The sequence below is a fragment of the Triticum urartu genome, chromosome 5A (assembly GCF_056163025.1).
Source record: "Triticum urartu cultivar PI428250 chromosome 5A, HENAU_Tu73, whole genome shotgun sequence".
Classification (NCBI taxonomy): Eukaryota; Viridiplantae; Streptophyta; class Magnoliopsida; order Poales; family Poaceae; genus Triticum; species Triticum urartu.
In genome coordinates this window covers 172,118,186-172,138,119 of record NC_141877.1, presented here as the reverse complement: position 1 = coordinate 172,138,119, position 19,934 = coordinate 172,118,186, and the positions used below count along the sequence as shown (strand labels likewise).

At 44.3% G+C, this 19,934-nt stretch overlaps 1 protein-coding gene across 5 annotated transcripts in view; it reads left to right on the top strand.

Moving 5' to 3' along the window:
* LOC125508540 (ubiquitin C-terminal hydrolase 12) overlaps positions 1-2,638 on the top strand; it is a 29,223-nt gene extending 26,585 nt beyond the window's left edge. For all 5 annotated transcript variants that reach the window (XM_048673269.2, XM_048673268.2, XM_048673272.2 and 2 more), the window contains 3 exons: positions 1,036-1,110; positions 1,180-1,266; positions 2,101-2,638. In XM_048673269.2, the coding sequence (XP_048529226.1) occupies positions 1,036-1,110; positions 1,180-1,266; positions 2,101-2,142 (204 nt within the window). In that variant the 3' untranslated portion in view covers positions 2,143-2,638. The remainder of the gene's footprint in view (positions 1-1,035; positions 1,111-1,179; positions 1,267-2,100) is intronic.
* The last annotated feature ends 17,296 nt before the right edge of the window (positions 2,639-19,934 follow it).

Genomic DNA, 19,934 nt, shown 5'->3' with positions numbered 1-19,934 from the left:
TGTATCAATATAGGGCCAATTCAGATATGGGAATACGGTATTTCTAAGTACCAATACGGGGATACGTTTGACTATTTCAAAAAGTAATGGTAAATGTGGGACTCCAGCCCACCACCTGCTGGAGCTGCTTGGTGCCTGCTCCAGTGCACCGCCGCCAGGAGGTAGCTGCCGCTAACAGAGAGGGAGAGGGAGAAAGAGAGAGCTGAGCTGGCTTGCTCTCAGCGAGCTGCTGCAGGTTCCCTGAGCCAACCGCTGTGTCGCCGCCGGCTGTTGCATCTGGTGACGCTGCATGGCCATGCAGTCTAGGTTGGGACCTGGGAGAAAGATTCGAATCGGGTCGGGATGGCTAGCTTATGCTGCCCTTAATGGGCTGGTCGGTTGGAGGTATCCACATGTATCGTGCAAGTATCCTGCACGTATTGAGAATTAAAAATTGTTTTAATGCTATATCAGGGGATACTCAGCCGATACTTATCCAACATGTATAGGGGACGTATCGGTTTCAGATATGTACCGATATGGGTGCGATGCTCCAGTCACGTATCAGTGTTTTTGAGATAACCACTGGATGATCAGCTTTTGAACAAAAAAATTACGACTTGGTCCATGGGTTAAGTTTCTAAGCCGGACCCGGTCATTCCTTTTTTTTTTGAACCGGGCATAACCCCTTTCCATTATAAGCATAAGGGACATAAAACCATCCGTCCACCGACCAAGTTTAAAGGAAACAAAGAAAGGGGAAAGTGAGTTCAACGCATCGCCAGGAAACCCACTGGAAGTGCCCTTCATCGAAACACTTGATATGGGGTGAAAACCCGATGACACCTAACAAGAAACTATCCAAAAGGCAGGGAAAGTTCAAATGAGTCTAGGAGAAGCTCACAAGCGAGCATAGGCTACCAAGGACCCGGTCATTCCTGCCAGGGTTATGCATCCCCGCATCTTCCTCCCATCATGATTGTGCATGGTTCTAGTGAATATAATATTTTCCTCTGCCAACATGCATTTTTGACCCCGATGATTCTTATTGATCAGTGGAAGGTTGCATTCATATCCATGAATCGTCCAGAATACCTCCAGGATATTGATGCTGTGTCTGCACGCTTTCAGGCAAGTAGTTATTTTTAGCATGTAGTCTAAATATGTTCACGTGATGAGGTTTTTCTTCTGATCTTACAGAGGAGAGATGTCTATGGAGCTTGGGAACAATACCTTGGTTTGGAGCATACTGACACAACACCCAAAAGGTCTTACGCAGCTAATCAGGTAGGCAGTGCTGGCTTATTATGCAATACTTAAGAAAAAAGAGTTTTGATGTGTTCTCAAATTTTGTCGGTGAAACATGCATATTTAAACAAAACCAGATTTAGTAAAGATCTAGGCTTATATGCAGTAAATGGTGTTTTTCAGTCTATTCCATTTTGCTATTTTTTCTGAAGTGTTATTGTATTTCGTGTTACACAAGCATCAACGTCAAGGTTACGTTATGTCAAAAACCCCGTCAACGTTACAATTTTAATTAGTATGAAAGCACCTCTTTCTGGTCTAGTATATTCCTTTACCAGTTCGGGCTGGTGGTTGCCACAGTACAGGTCTTGGGTAGGGAGTCACATATAAATGGCCAGTTCCCATCCATTGTGATATTTTAAACATGTACCTTCAGACCTTAGAAAGTTTTTATTGTCCTGACTTCTTACTTCAGCAAACATCTGGCTCTCACCCATAGTTATCCTCAAGGGAAAATAGTTTTCTTGAAGCTGCCTTTATTATTTACTTTTGCAAGAGACCTTAATTGATGGAAAAGTTTCTGATAGCATAAGACTAACCTAGTGCACACATATTACATGAGCTGAAGCACACACTTCAAATTTATTTGTAGAAATAACTTCTGTATTTTAAAAAAGAAATTATGTAACGTCAATATTCAAGGGAGCATGCAGACAAATGCTTTAGCTGGGGGTGATTTTGTCCATGCGTAGAGTTTACACGACTAATTTGTGTGTTATTAGAAGCTAAGGTGACCTACTATGTTGTAAATTCACATGAACTATTGTGCCGACTTGCCCCGTCCTTTAACTGTCCTTTGCTTGGTGACTGCAGAATCGACACACATATGAGAAGCCTGTGAAGATTTACAATTGAGAAACCTTCCATCTGGGCTGCAAGCCTCGGGACAAAGGCCTCATCCGAGAAAGTATGCTAAAGAGGCCAAGTGACCTCAACAGAAGGGAAATGCTGTCAAATATATGGTCATTTGTGTGCCAAGGCCTATATTACTTGCTACTTGTTGACAGTCGGTGCTGTGGTTGGCAGAAGGATATATTCTTTGAGGCTTTCCCTCTTGCCTGCTCCCTGACAACGAAGCAAGCATGCTGATTTCGTTGTCCTGAGTGTGATAGACCCTACTAGGATAGATGTTGCTTCTTTTGTGCAGAGCAGAGCTGGTACATAAGAAAATGATTTTGGTAGGGGCATGTATACATGGTTATAGCCGAGACTGATTGCTTTATTTGCTGCTCCGGCATTGGAACAATGGGGTAGATTGTATAATGGGTTTGTGGCTGGTTCCAGTTTTTGGTGTCCATTGTGAATGTAGGCAGTAACTTCAGCAGAAAGTAGTCTCATGAGTTTCAGCACAGCCGTGTTCTTGGCATTGATTTGATTCTACCTAGGAGATACTGATGACAGTTCTATAGACGCACTAGTTTTCTCCCGCCTTGTAGAATGAGAACCAAGTAATTATTTTGAACCAAGTAAAAGGTCTCTGTTCAATAGTAGGTGAATTCTGACAAACTAAGGTATAATTTCAGTCTTGTGGAGATAATTTGAATATGAGAAATGCTGAAAGTCCATTCTTCTGTTTTTTTTTAATTGTCACCGGGGAAAAGACTCCCCACCAGAATATATTTCAAGAAAAAGTTATGGAACAAATGTAGGTAAGACGGGAGGAGATTATTTGCTGGGTAGGCGACCGGTTCTTACCGTCTATAGGGTGAGCCTGGAGATTATCTGTGTGAGGGGGTTTGGTGAAGAGGCGCGTGCGGTGGCTTTGGGTCATCTAGGTTTTTGTGGGCCTGTGGTGGAGGGGTCCTTGCTGCGTGCTTTGCAAGGTTGAGATGTGACATTGTGTTTTTTTTTTTGGAGAAGATTTGACGTTGTGCTTGTGTGTCGTAGGGGTGGTTGGCAGGATGGCCTCACGGATCGACCATGACTACGCTAGTGGCTTTGCTCAACACCGTATTTCCTCTTGGGGGCGTCGTGGAGTTGGACTCGGTCAGAGGGACTCATGCATCATGAAGGTGGTCGGCGACGGCTAGCATGACTTCTTCGTGGGAGCGGGAGCAGAAGAAGCATTGTCCATATGCGAGGTGTGTTAGACAAGTTATGTCGACCAATCTTGAGGGACCAAAGCGACACATGTTTGCTGAAAGTGCTATCAAGCACTTAAAGATAATTTTGGTGTTGATGACACACATGTTGTTGGACTAATACAATTCACAAGTATATCTCAAGTATTAGGTCCATGGTTGATGGTTGATGGATGATCGTCGTCCCCCTAGAAGTTAAGGAGCGAGTTGTGGATCCTCGAAGGCTTAGGGTAGTCTTTTGGCCTATTTGTTTTCCTTGATGGGGATCTTGCATTATTAAGGGGGGCTAGTAGTGAGGTGACAAGTTAAGCTCATTCACATTTCAACCATCCACTCATATGATCACTCATATATCATAGCCACCAAATAAAGAGACATCAAAATAACCAAGCTGAAAAAGGTGCACCACCGAACTGTTTGGTCCAGGTGTCCGACAGTTCAAATTAGCCATGCCAACACGGTGGTTGCCACTTGATCGACCAGATTGTCCCGTGCTTCGGACTAGACTGATCGATGGGGCATCCAACCGCCCGGTCCACTGAGTGGACTATCTGGCTGCTTGCTCATAGAACTGTGTTCTCTCCTAGACAGACCGGACTGTTCGGTCCCCTGGACCAGATTGTCCGACATGTCAAATTCTTCTCCCTTGTTCTAGACAAACCCTATATTCAGTTCTACTACATGACTGTTTCATCTAGGGCTACATGATCTGGCAGACTGTCCGGTAGTGCATTCTTGGGCTGTAACGGTTGGATTTGAAGCTCCACCGTATATACTCCAACTCAGTTAGTAATAGGGCTACCCTCTAAGCATACTTCGTCCATAGCCGCCACATTTTCTTCACCTACTCTCCCAAGCCCTATTTCCTTTGATTCTTGGAGAGATTCAAAGGGGAACCACCCATCAAAAGCAAGATCCACTCATTCCCCACGCTTTGACTAGTCACCTTGTGTTTGAGCTTGATTTGGATCCTTGGCACTTGTCTTGTTACTCTTGGAGGTTGGAGACTCCTAGGAGGTAGGAGTTCTTCGGTGAGGGTGACTCCTAGGAGGTAGGAATTCTTCATCTAGTAGTAACAATAACAATGCTAAAACCAATATTGTTGCTTCTAGTAGCTCTCTTGATTCCACTAAAGATTCTCTTAGCCAAGTTACATTTGAGCAAGAAAATAGTTTATTGAAGGGAATTGTAGAGAAAGGTGTTTACAAGAGTCTTGCCAGGAGTAAGCAATTTTAGGAAATTGTACGCAAGCAAGGAAGACACCGGAAGAATCAAGGTATTGGTTTTGAACGAAAGTTCAATGCCAATGGAGTTGAATGGGAAGAAGATCAATATCCCAAGACGAAGTTTGTTCTTCAATAAGAGAAGTATGACCCAACTTCCTTTAAGGGAACACAAGCTCAAGATGATCTTCCACCACAAGACCACAAGCTAAAAGGCAAGGACAAGCTTCAAGAAGAGTTTGACTCATTTGAAGAAGCACCTCAAGCCATGGTCAAGTGGGTTCCCAAGACTTCATCGAGCTCTACATCAAGTTCAACCACAACTCCAAGAATTCCCATCAAGTTGATGTGGGTCCCAAAGAAGAAGAACTAGAGTGTTCTTGAGGGTGACTCCGCCTACAAACTTCACTCACATTCTGTTTGGCAAGGACTTGTGCAAACAACTTCAACATCTTGCACTAGTTCGTGGAGTCACAAACCCTCTTGTTGGTAAGACAAGGACAAGATATTCAATGCATTCATGGACATCATCATATGTGTATTCCACTCTATGTCTATGGATATCCTTGTGGGACTAATCCATGTAGTTACTGAAAGTTCCCAAATCCAAAGGATTGCTCCCAACTCTTGATGATCCTCATCAATATTGAGCATCCACATCTTCAACATCTACATGAAGTCACCATCGACAAAACCCAAGGTTAGTTCATCCCTCTTTGGGGGATATCACATCTAGGGGGAGCTTTGCTCTAAGACTTGTGCTTAAACAATGCGTATGACCTATGATCAAATGTTTTTATCTGGCTCCTAAGTCAATATACTCATATATAGATGACCTAGTCATCGCCCGTTGCTTGATAGTTGCTAGAATTGGTTGTGCATGTTTGGCACATATTTCATTTGCTACCTTATTGTGTGAGCATGTTGGCATGCATGTTTTCTTCATTCGAGGACATCCATTTGTTGTTTTGCTTGTGTTTGTTTTTCTCGCCAAGTGGATGTACAAGATGCCTAAGCACCTTCTCTAGCTATTTATTCTTTCTTGTCTCAAATTCTATTCTTGCTACATTACAAAAATTGAACAAGTCTTTTTCAGACCCTCTGGGTGAGGTGCAGTCGGAGCCACCGATCTGGCAAGGACTGAACTCCAAAACCTTCTGAATGATTTCGGTTGGACCAACTCACTGTCATTCGGTCGTACTGAAACCATTTAGACTGATCTGAGTTTTCCTTCTTGGTGTCATCGAGTTGAACCATTTCGGAGTCACTGATGTTCTATACTGCCAGCAGTTACACATATCGATGCCACCGAGTTGTTTCAGTCGGAGCCACCGACAGCTGATGGGTATATATATCCAGCGAGACCGTACAGTTGAGATTTCTTGACTCGTTTCGACCTTGCGCCCCACAGCTGCCTTCGCCAAGTCTCTGGACATTCGCCTTTGCATCTAGCACGCCCACGCCGCCGGATTCTGTCACCATCAACGGGAATCTCTCCCTCCGTTGCCGTCGTAGAGGATTTGTGCCAAGTTAGGGTAAAATCCGATCCCCTCATGCTTCAATTTCTGATTCAATGCACTACGGTTTGCGCCATGATTCATGCCATAGTTTGGAATATCCATTCCTCATGAAACTCCTTAGATTAGATTCGAGTAAAAGTTTTAGGTTTAAGTTTCTACAGAATGCATCTCGGACCGACCGGTTTGAAATTTTCGGAGTCACCGATTTGGCCTTGGCCATTGCACTAGTAAGTCTCGCTACCACCGAGTTGTACTAATCGGTGAGGCCAAAAGTAAGTTTCTATGAAACCTTAGCATATCAAAGACACCGAGCCACATATTGGTCTGACTTAAACCGTGTGCCAAGTTTCTGTTAAGTGCTTCAGTATCACTGAAATTATCAACTTGGCTGATCCGAAATGCCTTCTATGAAAATTTGAAACTAAGATTTGAACTCAATTTTCTTTGAAATCAGCTGCTTTTTGTGATGACTCATCTACTCTGCCCATATCCAACTATTCACAGGGTTAGTCGACAAGATGTCAGATGCCGGTGATAGTCAGAATGCCTTTGAAGCAAATGTTGACCTGAGTATAGGGTCAAGCCCAGCTGAAAGCTTTGATGAAGGTAGCAGGAGCACTCCCAGCAACCTGCCTAAGGCTGCCAAAAGAACAAGGAAAACTAAGGGCTCAGACATAGAAGATGAGGACTTTCAGCTTGAGGAAGTGACCTCAAAGAATAAGAAATTGGTGATTGCAAAACAATATGGCACAACTGCACGCTCTAGGCCATCTGCTAGCTCCAAGGAGAGGACAACAGTGAGGAAAGTTCCTATCTCCAAGAAAGATAAAATCTCAGAAGCTGTAGAGAAGGAACTAACCAAGAAAAGGAAGGAAGGAAGAGGACAGTCTATGTAGTTGGCAGAAGACCTTCCATGGTTGTTGATCCAGAAGAAGAGGAAGAGCCAGCAGCTAATCCTGAAGGAAATATGCCCTAGAGGCAATAATAAAGTTATTATTTATTTCCTTATATCATGATAAATGTTTATTATTCATGCTAGAATTGTATTAAACGGAAACATAATACATGTGTGAATACATAGACAAACAGAGTGTCACTAGTATGCCTCTACTAGACTAGCTCGTTAATCAAAGATGGTTTTGTTTCCTAACCATGGACAAAGAGTTGTTATTTAATTAACGGGATCACATCATTAGGTGAATGATCTGATTAACATGACCCATTCCATTAGCTTAGCACCTGATCGTTTAGTATGTTGCTATTGCTTTCTTCATGACTTATACATGTTCCTATGACTATGAGATTATGCAACTCCCGTTTGCCGGAGGAACACTTTGTGTGCTACCAAACGTCACAACGTAACTGGGTGATTATAAAGGTGCTCTATAGGTGTCTCCAAAGGTACATGTTGGGTTGGCGTATTTCGAGATTAGGATTTGTCACTCCGATTGTCGGAGAGGTATCTCTGGGCCTCTCGGTAATGCACATCACATAAGCCTTGCAAGCATTGCAACTAATGAGTTAGTTGTGAGATGATGCATTACGGAACGAGTAAAGAGACTTGCCGGTAACGAGATTGAACTAGGTATTGAGATACCGACGATCGAATCTCGGGCAAGTAACATACCAATGACAAAGGGAACAACGTATGTTGTTATGCGGTCTGACCGATAAAAGATCTTCGTAGAATATGTAGGAGCCAATATGAGCATCAAGGTTCCGCTATTGGTTATTGACCGGAGACATGTCTCGGTCATGTCTACATTGTTCTCGAACCCGTAGGGTCCGCACGCTTAAGGTTTTGATGACAGTTATATTATGAGTTTATGCATTTTGATGTACCGAAGTTTGTTCGGAGTCCCGGATGTGATCACGGACATGACGAGGAGTCTCGAAATGGTCGAGACATAAAGATTGATATATTGGAAGCCTATATTTGGATATCGGAAGTGTTCCGGGTGAAATTGGGATTTTACCGGAGTACCGGAAGGTTACCGGAACCCCCGGGAGGTATGTGGGCCTTAGTGGGCCTTAGTGGAAGAGAGGAGAGGTGGCCAGGGCTGGGCCGCGCGCCCCTCCCCCCTAGTCCTAATAGGACAAGGAGAGGGGGCCGGCGCCCCCCTTCCTTCTCTCTCTCCTCTTTCCCCCCTCCCGAATCCTATTCCAACTAGGAAAGGGGGGAATCCTACTCCCGGAGGGAGTAGGACTCCTCCTGGTGCGCCCTCTCCTGGCGGGCCGCACCCCCCTTTGATCCTTTATATATGGAGGCAGGGAGCACCCCTAGACACACAAGTTGATCCACGTGATCATATTCTTAGCCGTGTGCGGTGCCACCTTCCACCATAGTCCTCGATAATATTGTAGCGGTGCTTAGGCAAAGCCCTGCGACGGTAGAACATCAAGATCGTCACCACGCCGTCGTGCTGACGGAACTCTACCCCGACACTTTGCTGGATCGGAGTCCGGGGATCGTCATTGAGCTGAACGTGTGCTAGAACTCGGAGGTGCCGTAGTTTCGGTGCTTGATCGGTCGGGCCGTGAAGACGTACGACTACATCAACCACGTTGTGCTAACGCTTCCGTTGTCGATCTACAAGGGTACGTAGATCACACTCTCCCCTCTCGTTGCTATGCATCACTATGATCTTGCGTGTGCGTAGGAAATTTTTTGAAATTACTACGTTCCCCGACAGTGGCATCCGAGCCTAGGTTTTATATGTTGATGTTATATGCACGAGTAGAACACAAGTGAGTTGTGGGTGATATAAGTCATACTGCTTACCAGCATGTCATACTTTGGTTCGGTGGTATTGTTGGACGAAGCGGCCCGGACCGACATTACGCGTACGCTTACGCGAGACCGGTTCTCCCGACGTGCTTTGCACAAAGGTGGCTAGCGGGTTACAGTTTCTCCAACTTTAGTTGAACCGAGTGTGGCTACGCCCGGTCCTTGCGAAGGTTAAAACAGCACCAACTTGACAAACTATCATTGTGGTTTTGATGCGTAGGTAAGATTGGTTCTTGCTTAAGCCCATAGCAGCCACGTAAAACATGCAACAACAAAGTAGAGGACGTCTAACTTGTTTTTGCAGGGCATGTTGTGATGTGATATGGTCAAGACATGATGCTAAACTTTATTGTATGAGATGATCATGTTTTGTAATCGAGTTATCGGCAACTGGCAGGAGCCATATGGTTGTCGCTTTATTGTATGCAATGCAATCGCGCTGTAATGCTTTACTTTATCACTAAGCGGTAGCGATAGTCGTGGAAGCATAAGATTGGCGAGACGACAACGATGCTACGATGGTGATCAAGGTGTCGCGCCTGTGACGATGGTGATCACGACGGTGCTTCGAAGATGGAGATCACAAGCACAAGATGATGATGGCCATATCATATCACTTATATTGATTGCATGTGATGTTTATCTTTTATGCATCTTATCTTGCTTTGATTGACGGTAGCATTGTAAGATGATCTCTCACTAATTATCAAGAAGTGTTCTCCCTGAGTATGCACCGTTGCGAAAGTTCTTCGTGCTGAGACACCACGTGATGATAGGGTGTGATAGGCTCTACGTTTAAATACAACGGGTGCAAAACAGTTGCACACGCGGAATACTCAGGTTATACTTGACGAGCCAAGCATATACAAATATGGCCTCGGAACACGGAGACCGAAAGGTCGAGCGTGAATCATATAGTAGATATGATCAACATAGTGATGTTCACCAATGAAACTACTCCATCTCACGTGATGATCGGACATGGTTTAGTTGATTTGGATCACGTGATCACTTAGAGGATTAGAGGGATGTCTATCTAAGTGGGAGTTCTTAAGTAATATGATTAATTGAACTTAAATTTATCATGAACTTAGTCCTGGTAGTATTTTGCAAATCATGTTGTAGATCAATAGCTCGCATTGTTGCTTCCCTGTGTTTATTTTGATATGTTCGTAGAGAAAATTGTGTTGAAAGATGTTAGTACCAATGATGCGGATTGGATCCGTGATCTGAGGTTTATCCTCATTGCTGCAAAGAAGAATTATGTCCTTGATGCACCGCTAGGTGATAGACCTATTGCAGGAGCAGATGCAGACGTTATGAACGTTTGGCTAGCTCAATATGATGACTACTTAATAGTTTAGTGCACCATACTTAAGGGCTTAGAATCGGGACTTCAAAAGACGTTTTGAACGTCATGGACCATATGAGATGTTCCAGGAGTTGAAGTTAATATTTCAAGCAAATACCCGAGTTGAGAGATATGAAGTCTCCAACAAGTTCTATAGCCAAAAGATGGAGGAGAATCGCTCAACTAGTGAGCATGTGCTCAGATTGTCTGGGTACTACAATCGCTTGAATCAAGTGGGAGTTAATCTTCCAGATAAGATAGTGATTGACAGAATTCTCTAGTCACCATCACCAAGTTAGTAGAACTTTGTGATGAACTATAGTATGCAAGGGATGACGAAAACGACTCCCGAGCTTTTCATGATGATGAAATCGATGAAGGTAGAAATCAAGAAAGAGCATCAAGTGTTGATGGTAGACAAGACCACTAGTTTCAATAAAAGGGCAAAGGGAAGAAGGGGAACTTCAAGAAGAACGGCAAGCAAGTTGCTGCTCAAATGAAGAAGCCCAAGTCTGGTCCTAAGCCTGAGACTAAGTGCTTCTACTGCAAAGGGACTGGTCACTGGAAGCGGAACTGCCCCAAGTATTTGGCGGATAAGAAGGATGGCAAAGTGAACAAAGGTATATTTGATATACAGATTATTAATGTGTATTTTACTAGTGTTCGTAGCAATCCCTCGGTATTTGATACTGGTTCAGTTGCTAAGAGTAGTAACTCGAAACGGGAGTTGCAGAATGAACAGAAACTAGTTAAGGGTGAAGTGACGATGTGTGTTGGAAGTAGTTCAAAGATTGATATGATCATCATCGCACACTCCCTATACTTTTGGGATTAGTGTTGAACCTAAATAAGTGTTATTTGGTGTTTGCGTTGAGCATGAATATGATTTGATCATTTTTATTGCAATACGGTTATTCATTTAAGTTAGAGAATAATTGTTGTTCTGTTTACATGAATAAAACCTTATATGGTTACACACCCAATGAAAATGGTTCATTGGATCTCGATCGTAGTGATACACATATTCATAATATTGAAGACAAAAGATGCAAAGTTAATAATGATAGTGCAACTTGTTTGTGGCACTGCCGTTTAGGTCATATTGGTGTAAAGCGCATGAAGAAACTCCATGCTGATGGGATTTTGGAATCACTTGATTATGAATCACTTGATGCTTGCGAACCATGCCTTATGGGCAAGATGACTAAGACTCCGTTCTCCGGAACAATGGAGCGAGCAACTGACTTATTGGAAATAATACATACTGATGTATGTGATCCGATGAGTGTTGAGGCTCGCGGCAGGTATTGTTATTTTCTGACCTTCACAGATGATTTGAGAAGATATGGGTATATCTACTTGATGAAACACAAGTCTGAAACATTTGAAAAGTTCAAAGAATTTCAGAGTGAAGTGGAGAATCATCGTAACAAAAATAAAAAGTTTCTACGATATGATCGCAGAAGTAAAATATTTGAGTTACGAGTTTGGCCTTCAGTTAAAAACAATGTGAAATAGTTTCACTACTCACGCCATCTGGAACACCACAGCATAATGGTGTGTCCGAACGTCATAACCATACTTTATTAGATATGGTGCGAACTATGATGTCTCTTACCAATCTACCACTATCATTTTGGGATTATGCATTAGAGACAGCTGCATTCACATTAAATAGGGCACCATCTAAATCCGTTGAGACGACACCGTATGAACTGTGGTTTGACAAGAAACCTAAGCTGTCGTTCCTTAAAGTTTGAGGTTGCGATGCTTATGTAAAAAAAAACTTCAACCTGATAAGCTTGAACCCAAATCGGAGAAATGTGTCTTCATAGGATATCCAAAGGAAACTATTGGATACACCTTCTATCACAGATCCGAAGGCAAGACTTTTGTTGCTAAATTCGGAAACTTTCTGGAGAAGGAGTTTCTCTCGAAAGAAGTGAGTGGGAGGAAAGTAGAACTTGATGAGGTAACTGTACCTTCTCCCTTATTGTAAAGTAGTTCATCACAGAAATCTGTTCTTGTGACTACTACACCAATTAGTGAGGAAGCTAATGATGATGATCATGTAACTTCAGATCAAGTTACTACCGAATCTCGTAGGTAAACCAGAGTGAGATCCGCACCAGAGTGGTACGGTAATCCTGTTCTGGAAGTCATGTTACTAGACCATGACGAACTTGCGAACTATGAGGAATCGATGATGAGCCCAGATTCCGCGAAATGGTTTGAGGCCATGAAATCTGAGATATGATCCATGTATGAGAACATGTATGAGAACAAAGTATGGAATTTGATGGATTTGACCGATGATCGGCAAGCCATAGAAAATAAATGGATCTTCAAGAGGAAGACGGACGCTGATAGTAGTATTACTATCTACAAAGCTAGACTTGTCGAAAAAGGTTTTTTACGATGAAATTTTCTCACTCGTAGCGATGCTTAAGTCTGTCCAAATCATGTTAGCAATTGCCGCATTTTTATGAAATCTGGCAAATGGATAAACAAAACTACATTCCTTGATGGATTTAAAGAAGAGTTGTATATGATGCAATCAGAAGGTTTTGTCAATCCTAAAGGTGCTAACAAAATATGCAAGCTCCAGCGATCCATCTATGGACTGGTGCAAGCATCTCGGAGTTGGAATATACATTTTGATAAGTTGATCAAAGCATATAGTTTTATACAGACTTGCGGTGAAGCCTGTATTTATAAGAAAGTGAGTGGGAGCACTACAACATTTCTGATAAGTATATGTGAATGACATATTGTTGATCGGAAATAATGTAGAATTATTCTGCAAAGCATAAAGGAGTGTTTTGAAATAAGTTTTTCAAATAAAGACCTTGGTGAAGCTGCTTACATATTGAGCATCAAGATCTATAGAGATAGATCAAGACGCTTGATAAGTTTTTTCAATGAGTACATACCTTGACAAGATTTTGAAGTAGTTCAAAATGGAACAGTCAAAGAAAGAATTCTTGCCTGTGTTACAAGGTGTGAAGTTGAGTAAGACTCAAAGCCCGACCACGGTAGAAAATTGAATGAGAATGAAAATCATTCCCTATGCCTTGGCCATAGGTTCTATAAAGTATGCCATACTGTGTACCAGACCTATTGTATACCCTACACTAATTTTGGCAAGGGAGTACAATAGTGATCTAGGAGTAGATCACTGGACAGCGGTCAAAATTATCCTTGGTGGAATAAGGATATGTTTCTCGATTATGGAGGTGACAAAAGGTTCGTCGTAAAAGGGTTACGTCGATACAAGTTTTGGCACTGATCCGGATGACTCTTAGTCTTCATCTGGATACATATTGAAAGTGGGAGCAATTAGCTAAAGTAGCTCCATGCAGAGCATTGTAGACATAGAAAATTGCAAAATACTTACGGATCTGAATATGGCAGACCCGTTGACTAAACTTCTCTCACAGGCAAAACATGATCACACCTTAGTACTCTTTGGGTGTTAATCACATAGCAATGTGAACTAGATTACTGACTCTAGTAAACCCGTTGGGTGTTGGTCACATATCGATGTGAACTATGGGTGTTAACCACATAAAGATGTGAACTATTGATGTTAGATCACATGGCGATGTGAACTAGATTATTGACTCTAGTGCAAGTGGGAGACTGAAGGAAATATGCCCTAGAGGCAATAATAAAGTTATTATTTATTTCCTTATATCATGATAAACGTTTATTATTCATGCTAGAATTGTATTAACCGGAAACATAATACATGTGTAAATACATAGACAAACAGAGTGTCACTAGTATGCCTCTACTAGACTAGCTCGTTAATCAAAGATGGTTATGTTTCCTAACCATGGACAAAGAGTCGTTATTTAATTAACGAGATCACATCATTAGGTGAATGATCTGATTGACATGACCCATTCCATTAGCTTAGCACCCGATCGTTTAGTATGTTGCTATTGCTTTCTTCATGACTTATACATGTTCCTATGACTATGAGATTATGCAACTCCCGTTTGCCGGAGGAACACTTTGTGTGCTACCAAACGTCACAACGTAACTGGGTGATTATAAAGGTGCTCTACAGGTGTCTCCAAAGGTACATGTTGGGTTGGCGTATTTCGAGATTAGGATTTGTCACTTTGATTGTCGGAGAGGTATCTCTGGGCCCTCTCGGTAATGCACATCACATAAGCCTTGCAAGCATTGTAACTAATGAGTTAGTTGTGAGATGATGCATTACGGAACGAGTAAAGAGACTTGCCGGTAACGAGATTGAACTAGGTATTGAGATACCGACGATCGAATCTCGGGCAAGTAACATACCGATGACAAAGGGAACAACGTATGTTGTTATGTGGTCTGACCAATAAAAGATCTTCGTAGAATATGTAGGAGCCAATATGAGCATCAAGGTTCCGCTATTGGTTATTGACCGGAGACATGTCTCGGTCATGTCTACATTGTTCTCGAACCCGTAGGGTCCGCACGCTTAAGGTTTTGATGACAGTTATATTATGAGTTTATGCATTTTGATGTACCGAAGTTTGTTCAGAGTCCCGGATGTGATCACGGACATGACGAGGAGTCTCGAAATGGTCGAGACATAAAGATTGATATATTGGAAGCCTATATTTGGATATCGGAAGTGTTCCGGGTGAAATCGGGATTTTACCAGAGTACCGGGAGGTTACCGGAACTCCCCGGGAGGTATGTGGGGCTTAGTGGGCCTTAGTGGAAGAGAGGAGAGGTGGCCAGGGCTGGGCTGCGCGCCCCTCCCCCCTAGTCCGAATAGGACAAGGAGAGGGGGCCAGCGCCCCCTTCCTTCTCTCTCTCCCCTCTTTCCCCCCTCCTGAATAGGACACGAGGACTACCGTTTTTGCCCCAGCTGCTACTTCATCAGTTCCACCGCCAGTGTCTACTCCACCAGCCCAGCAGACGTCAGCCGAAGCTTTTGCAGATGCACTTCTCTCCACGCCATCGATGCACACCGGAGCTGCCAGCCAAAGATCTTCACCTCTAGGAGCTGCCGGAGAACGTGCCTAGAGTGACGCATAGCTCTATACCTATTAGAGCTTTTTGGTACTTGTTGCCAAAGGGTGATAATTTGTTAGATCATTAGACTTCGAGAGAGAGAGAGCGTCTTGCTGTTGCTCATTTGATTTCCCTTGAGTTATTGCTACTATTTGGTTTGTGCTACTTTTCTCGTTATGTTTGCGAGATACTATGTCGGATGTTCTTGTGCTTGATCATACGATGCTTCATGCTATGCACACTGCTTATCAATATCATTATCTATGCATGATCATTCACTTGTGCTTTTGGTGATGCGTGCTTATTAGTCCAATCATATCATTTTGTGCGCTCCACCAAGTTGTATGTGACATGGAAGAGTGACCCATGATCCTAATCGATTGTGCATTTGCATTCAAACACAAATTTTTAATAATGCACAAATTTAGGGGGAGCTCTTGCTTATCACATACTTCTCAAAGCAACGATGTATTTTATTCATTTAATCATTTTTTGAAACTTTGATCTATATGTTGTCATCAATTACCAAAAAGGGGGAGATTGAAAGTGCAACTAATTCTAGGGTGGTTTTGGTAATTAATAACAACACATATCTCATTGAACTAATATCCATTCAAGTTAAAGATTTCAGGAAGTTCAATGATTGGCATGGCAAGGACTAGTGAATGTGGACCCCTCAAAATGCTAAGGACATGGATTGGCCAAAGATCAAGACTCTACATTTTTGTTAAGTGATCCAAGATCACATTGAGTCCATAGGAAAGACAATACTATTAAAAGGGGATAAGGTTTTGATGATGATCTGGTTGCTCAAGTGCTTAGTGATATTGATCCAAAACCCTCAACCACTTTATCTAACCAAATATGTCCAAACCCTATAAGGCAACTCGATCCCACTGAATTCTACCCGGACCCACCTAGTTCATCTGGACACTGCCACAGCCAAACCCTAACAAATTGGATCCACTGATATGGATCTCGGTCTCACCGAGATGGCCTTGCCAACTCTCTGTCATCTATTGCAATTATTTTGGTCTTACCGAGTTTTGCAATCGGTGCCACCGAGATGGCTTGCCAACCTTCTGTTGCCTTATTGCTTCACATCGGTCTTACCGAGATGATGCAGTCGGTCCCACCAAAGCGAGGTTTGCCCTACCATTGCACATCAGTCGCTCTGAGATGTTCCATTCGGTCCCACGAGACCTCCAACGTCACATCTTTTACATATGTCGGTGCCACCGAGAATTCTGATCGGTGTCACTGAGTTGGGTCAAATGTGTGTAACGGTTGGATTTCGGGTGGAGTCTATATATACCCCTCCACCCACTCTTACTTAGTAAGAGAGCCATCAGAATGTTACTACACTTCCACCATTCATTTTCTGAGAGAGAGAGAGAACTACCTGCTCATGTGTTGAGATCAAGAAATTCCAATCCTACCATTTGAATCTTGATTTCTAGCCTTCTCCAAATTGCTTTCCACTCAAATCCTTCTTCCACCATGGCCAAATCTGAGAGGACTTCATTATCTACACACCATCTATTACCTTTTGGAGAGTGGTCTCTCCTAGATTGGTTAGGTGTCACTGGGAGCCTCCGACATGATGTGGAGTTGAACCAAGAAGTTTGTAAGGGCAAGGAGATCGCCTACTTCGTGGATTCGCACAGCCGTTACCCTCTGTGGGTTGAAGTCTTCATCAACGTGGACATATGATAGCACCACCTATCAGAACCACGCCAAAATCATCATGTCTCCATTGCGCTTGCTTTCTCCAAACCCCTCCTTTACTTACATGTGCAATGCTTTACTTTCTGCTGCTACATTCTTTTGCATGTGTAGGGTGATACATGACTTGCTAGAATTGCTAAAATTTGCCTACAACTAAAATTGGGAAAAGGTTAGGTTTTATTTGGTCAAGTAGTCTGTCGGTGCAACACACATTCATGTTTGCTACCCGAACTCATGCACATGCGTGCTGGCAATCATGCATCCAGTACTAATGCATGACACAAAAATAAGTGAGCGAAACTGCTCTTTGTGAGATCAAGGAGAGCATTAAGAAGATTAGGCTGGAAGGAGAACACCTCAGGGAGACCTCCCTTGCCGGGCAGGCGAGCCTGGCCGAGTCGAGGCTCCACCTGAGGAACAAGACCAGTTCGTCCCGGCAAGGTTTTCAGGGCCGCCAAGACCAGAACCTGCCAGGCTCCTTGCCGCCAGGCCTTCCCCAAGATGCCACCGCTCCACCTCATCATACCCAAGTCATTAATCAGTGTGATGTCAAGCTATCAAGCAACTAGGTGGATCCTGTCAGGCACGTGACAGCATGGTGAGGAAGAGATTAGCTTTATGGACACCCATCTAGGAGGCGTGTCATGCTAATAAGGAGAAGATGGATAAGCGGTGCGGTAGGCTTGCCGGGCTTCAACCTCAGCACGACACCTAGCAGTGCATTTAATGCACTTTGTCCTAACTGCTAGAGTTAGGTATGTGTAACACCCCGCTAATTAAGCTACAGTAACCTCACCCTAATGTGCCATGTCATCGTGTTTTATTAAGCCAAATTGCCACGTTATAAAATTCGAAGTCAAATTCAAAATTCAAATAACAAGTCAAATTATTTTTCTTCAAACTATAAAACCAAAAGGTTTGAATTTTAGTATAAATTCCCTTGATCGTTCGTCATGTTGAAACCAACATCATTTGGCTCTCCTATTAATCTCTAGTAAAATATAAAGTGATCCAACTGCAACAGATATAACCATTACAAAATAAACAAATCTTTATGAGTTTCCAATTGACTCAAAACCTTAGGTGCCACTCCAAAATATTGTGCTTAAATTTTGGGCCAAATCCCAAGTTTAACTAAATTCTTTTGCTATAGCAATTAAATAGAAAACAACAGAAAAGAAAAAAACACAAATAAAATGAAAATGAAAATAAAACAAAGGAAAGCCTTCCCCCTAGGCCTTGGCCCAACTAGCCACCAGGCCGGCCCAACTAGCCCCATGGACACAGAACAATCGTCCAGGCCACCGATGGCCACGCGCCAGGCATCCCGCAACCCCCTCGACGGATAAGGGCCTCCCCTCAGCGCCTCTCTCTCCCTTCGTAAACCCTAGCCCCAACCCCCCCCCCTCACAGCTCTCTCCTCCCCCCTTTGCTCCCTACCCCGAGCTCGACCGAGAGAGCCGGAGTGCGCCGGCTTGAACTGGCAGCCACCGTGCTTCCCGCGACACAGGTGGATGTCTAGGAGCCCCGGCAGGGTCTTCTTCATCGACTACACCAACAGATCGAAGTCGGGGGTCACTGGTGACGCCGCTCACTTCCATCCGTCACCGACATCCGCCCCGTCGATCTCCTCATCCTCGGTTGTCCCCGGCCCCGTCGACCCTCCGCGACCTCCAAGTGAGCATCCGTTCCACCCCCCGCCTTTCGCCTCTGCTCGTGCCGTCACGTCCCTACCCTCGCACCCCGGGCCACTCTCTGGCCACGCCCGCCAGCCGCTGACCGCGCGTCCCCAAGGCCGTGTTCCTGCACACACCACCCCGTTCGCGCCTAGGCTATGCCACCGGCGCACGCGCAGTCCCGCCTACAAGATGCCGCAGCCGCTCGCTATCGCTGCACGACTGCTGCTTGTCGATGCTCTACGTTGCCGCCCGCCGCCTAGCGCTGCCGCGCCTCCCGCCCTTGGCTCCGCACATCGCCCCCTCGCTGCGCCGCCCTGCTCTGGCCGGCCGGCTCACCGCGCTTGCTGGCCGTAGCCGGGTCCGCCCCTCCCCGCGCGCCCCTGGGCGTGTGCCCGCGTGGGCTGCACCCAGCACCCGGCGCCCCCACTACTAGGAAAAGGGCTAAAGATAGGATTGACACTAATGGCGCACCAGGGAAGTGGTGCGCCACTACTATATACTAATGGCGCACCAGACAAAAGGTGCGCCACTAGTAACAAATTTTTTCCCCATTTTTTCAAACATACTAATGGCGCATCCGGGCAAAGTGCGCCATTAGTAGTTAGAACTACTAATGGCACACCGGCGACAAAGTGCGCCAGTAATTTGTTTTTTTTACTTTTTGGCAAAACTACTAATGGCGCACCGTTGCACAGTGCGCCATTACTAGTTTAAACTAGTAATGGCGCACTGTGCAACGGTGCGCCATTAGTATAATTATTTTTTTACTTTTTTGCAAAACTACTAATGGCGCACTGCATTAGAAAATCGCGTGTCCTCTGGATTTATCGCACGTGAAATACCATGTGTGCATGAACAATTGCATCATTTATCGGGATGAGCACGTGGAGTCTACCATATGTCCGGTGTGCGGCGTCACTCGATACAAGAAGAGGAAGAAAGCTCCTCGAAAATCGGTGTGGTACTTTCCGATCACTCCTCGTCTGCAGCGGTATTTCGCGGACCCTAAGGTAGCAAAGCTCCTGCGTTGGCATGCGGATAGGGAGGAGAAGAAGCGGGAAGATGACGGAAATGATCCGGAGATAAATAAAAAAGACAAGATGCTGAGTCACCCTAAGGATGCGAGCCAGTGGTGAGGACACTCGATCTCGATCCCCCTCCATCGCCGCCGACGAGCACCCGGCCCCCCGCACCCTCCCCCGCTCCACCGCCGCCAACGGGCACCCCCCGCACCCTCCCCCGCTCCACCGCCGCC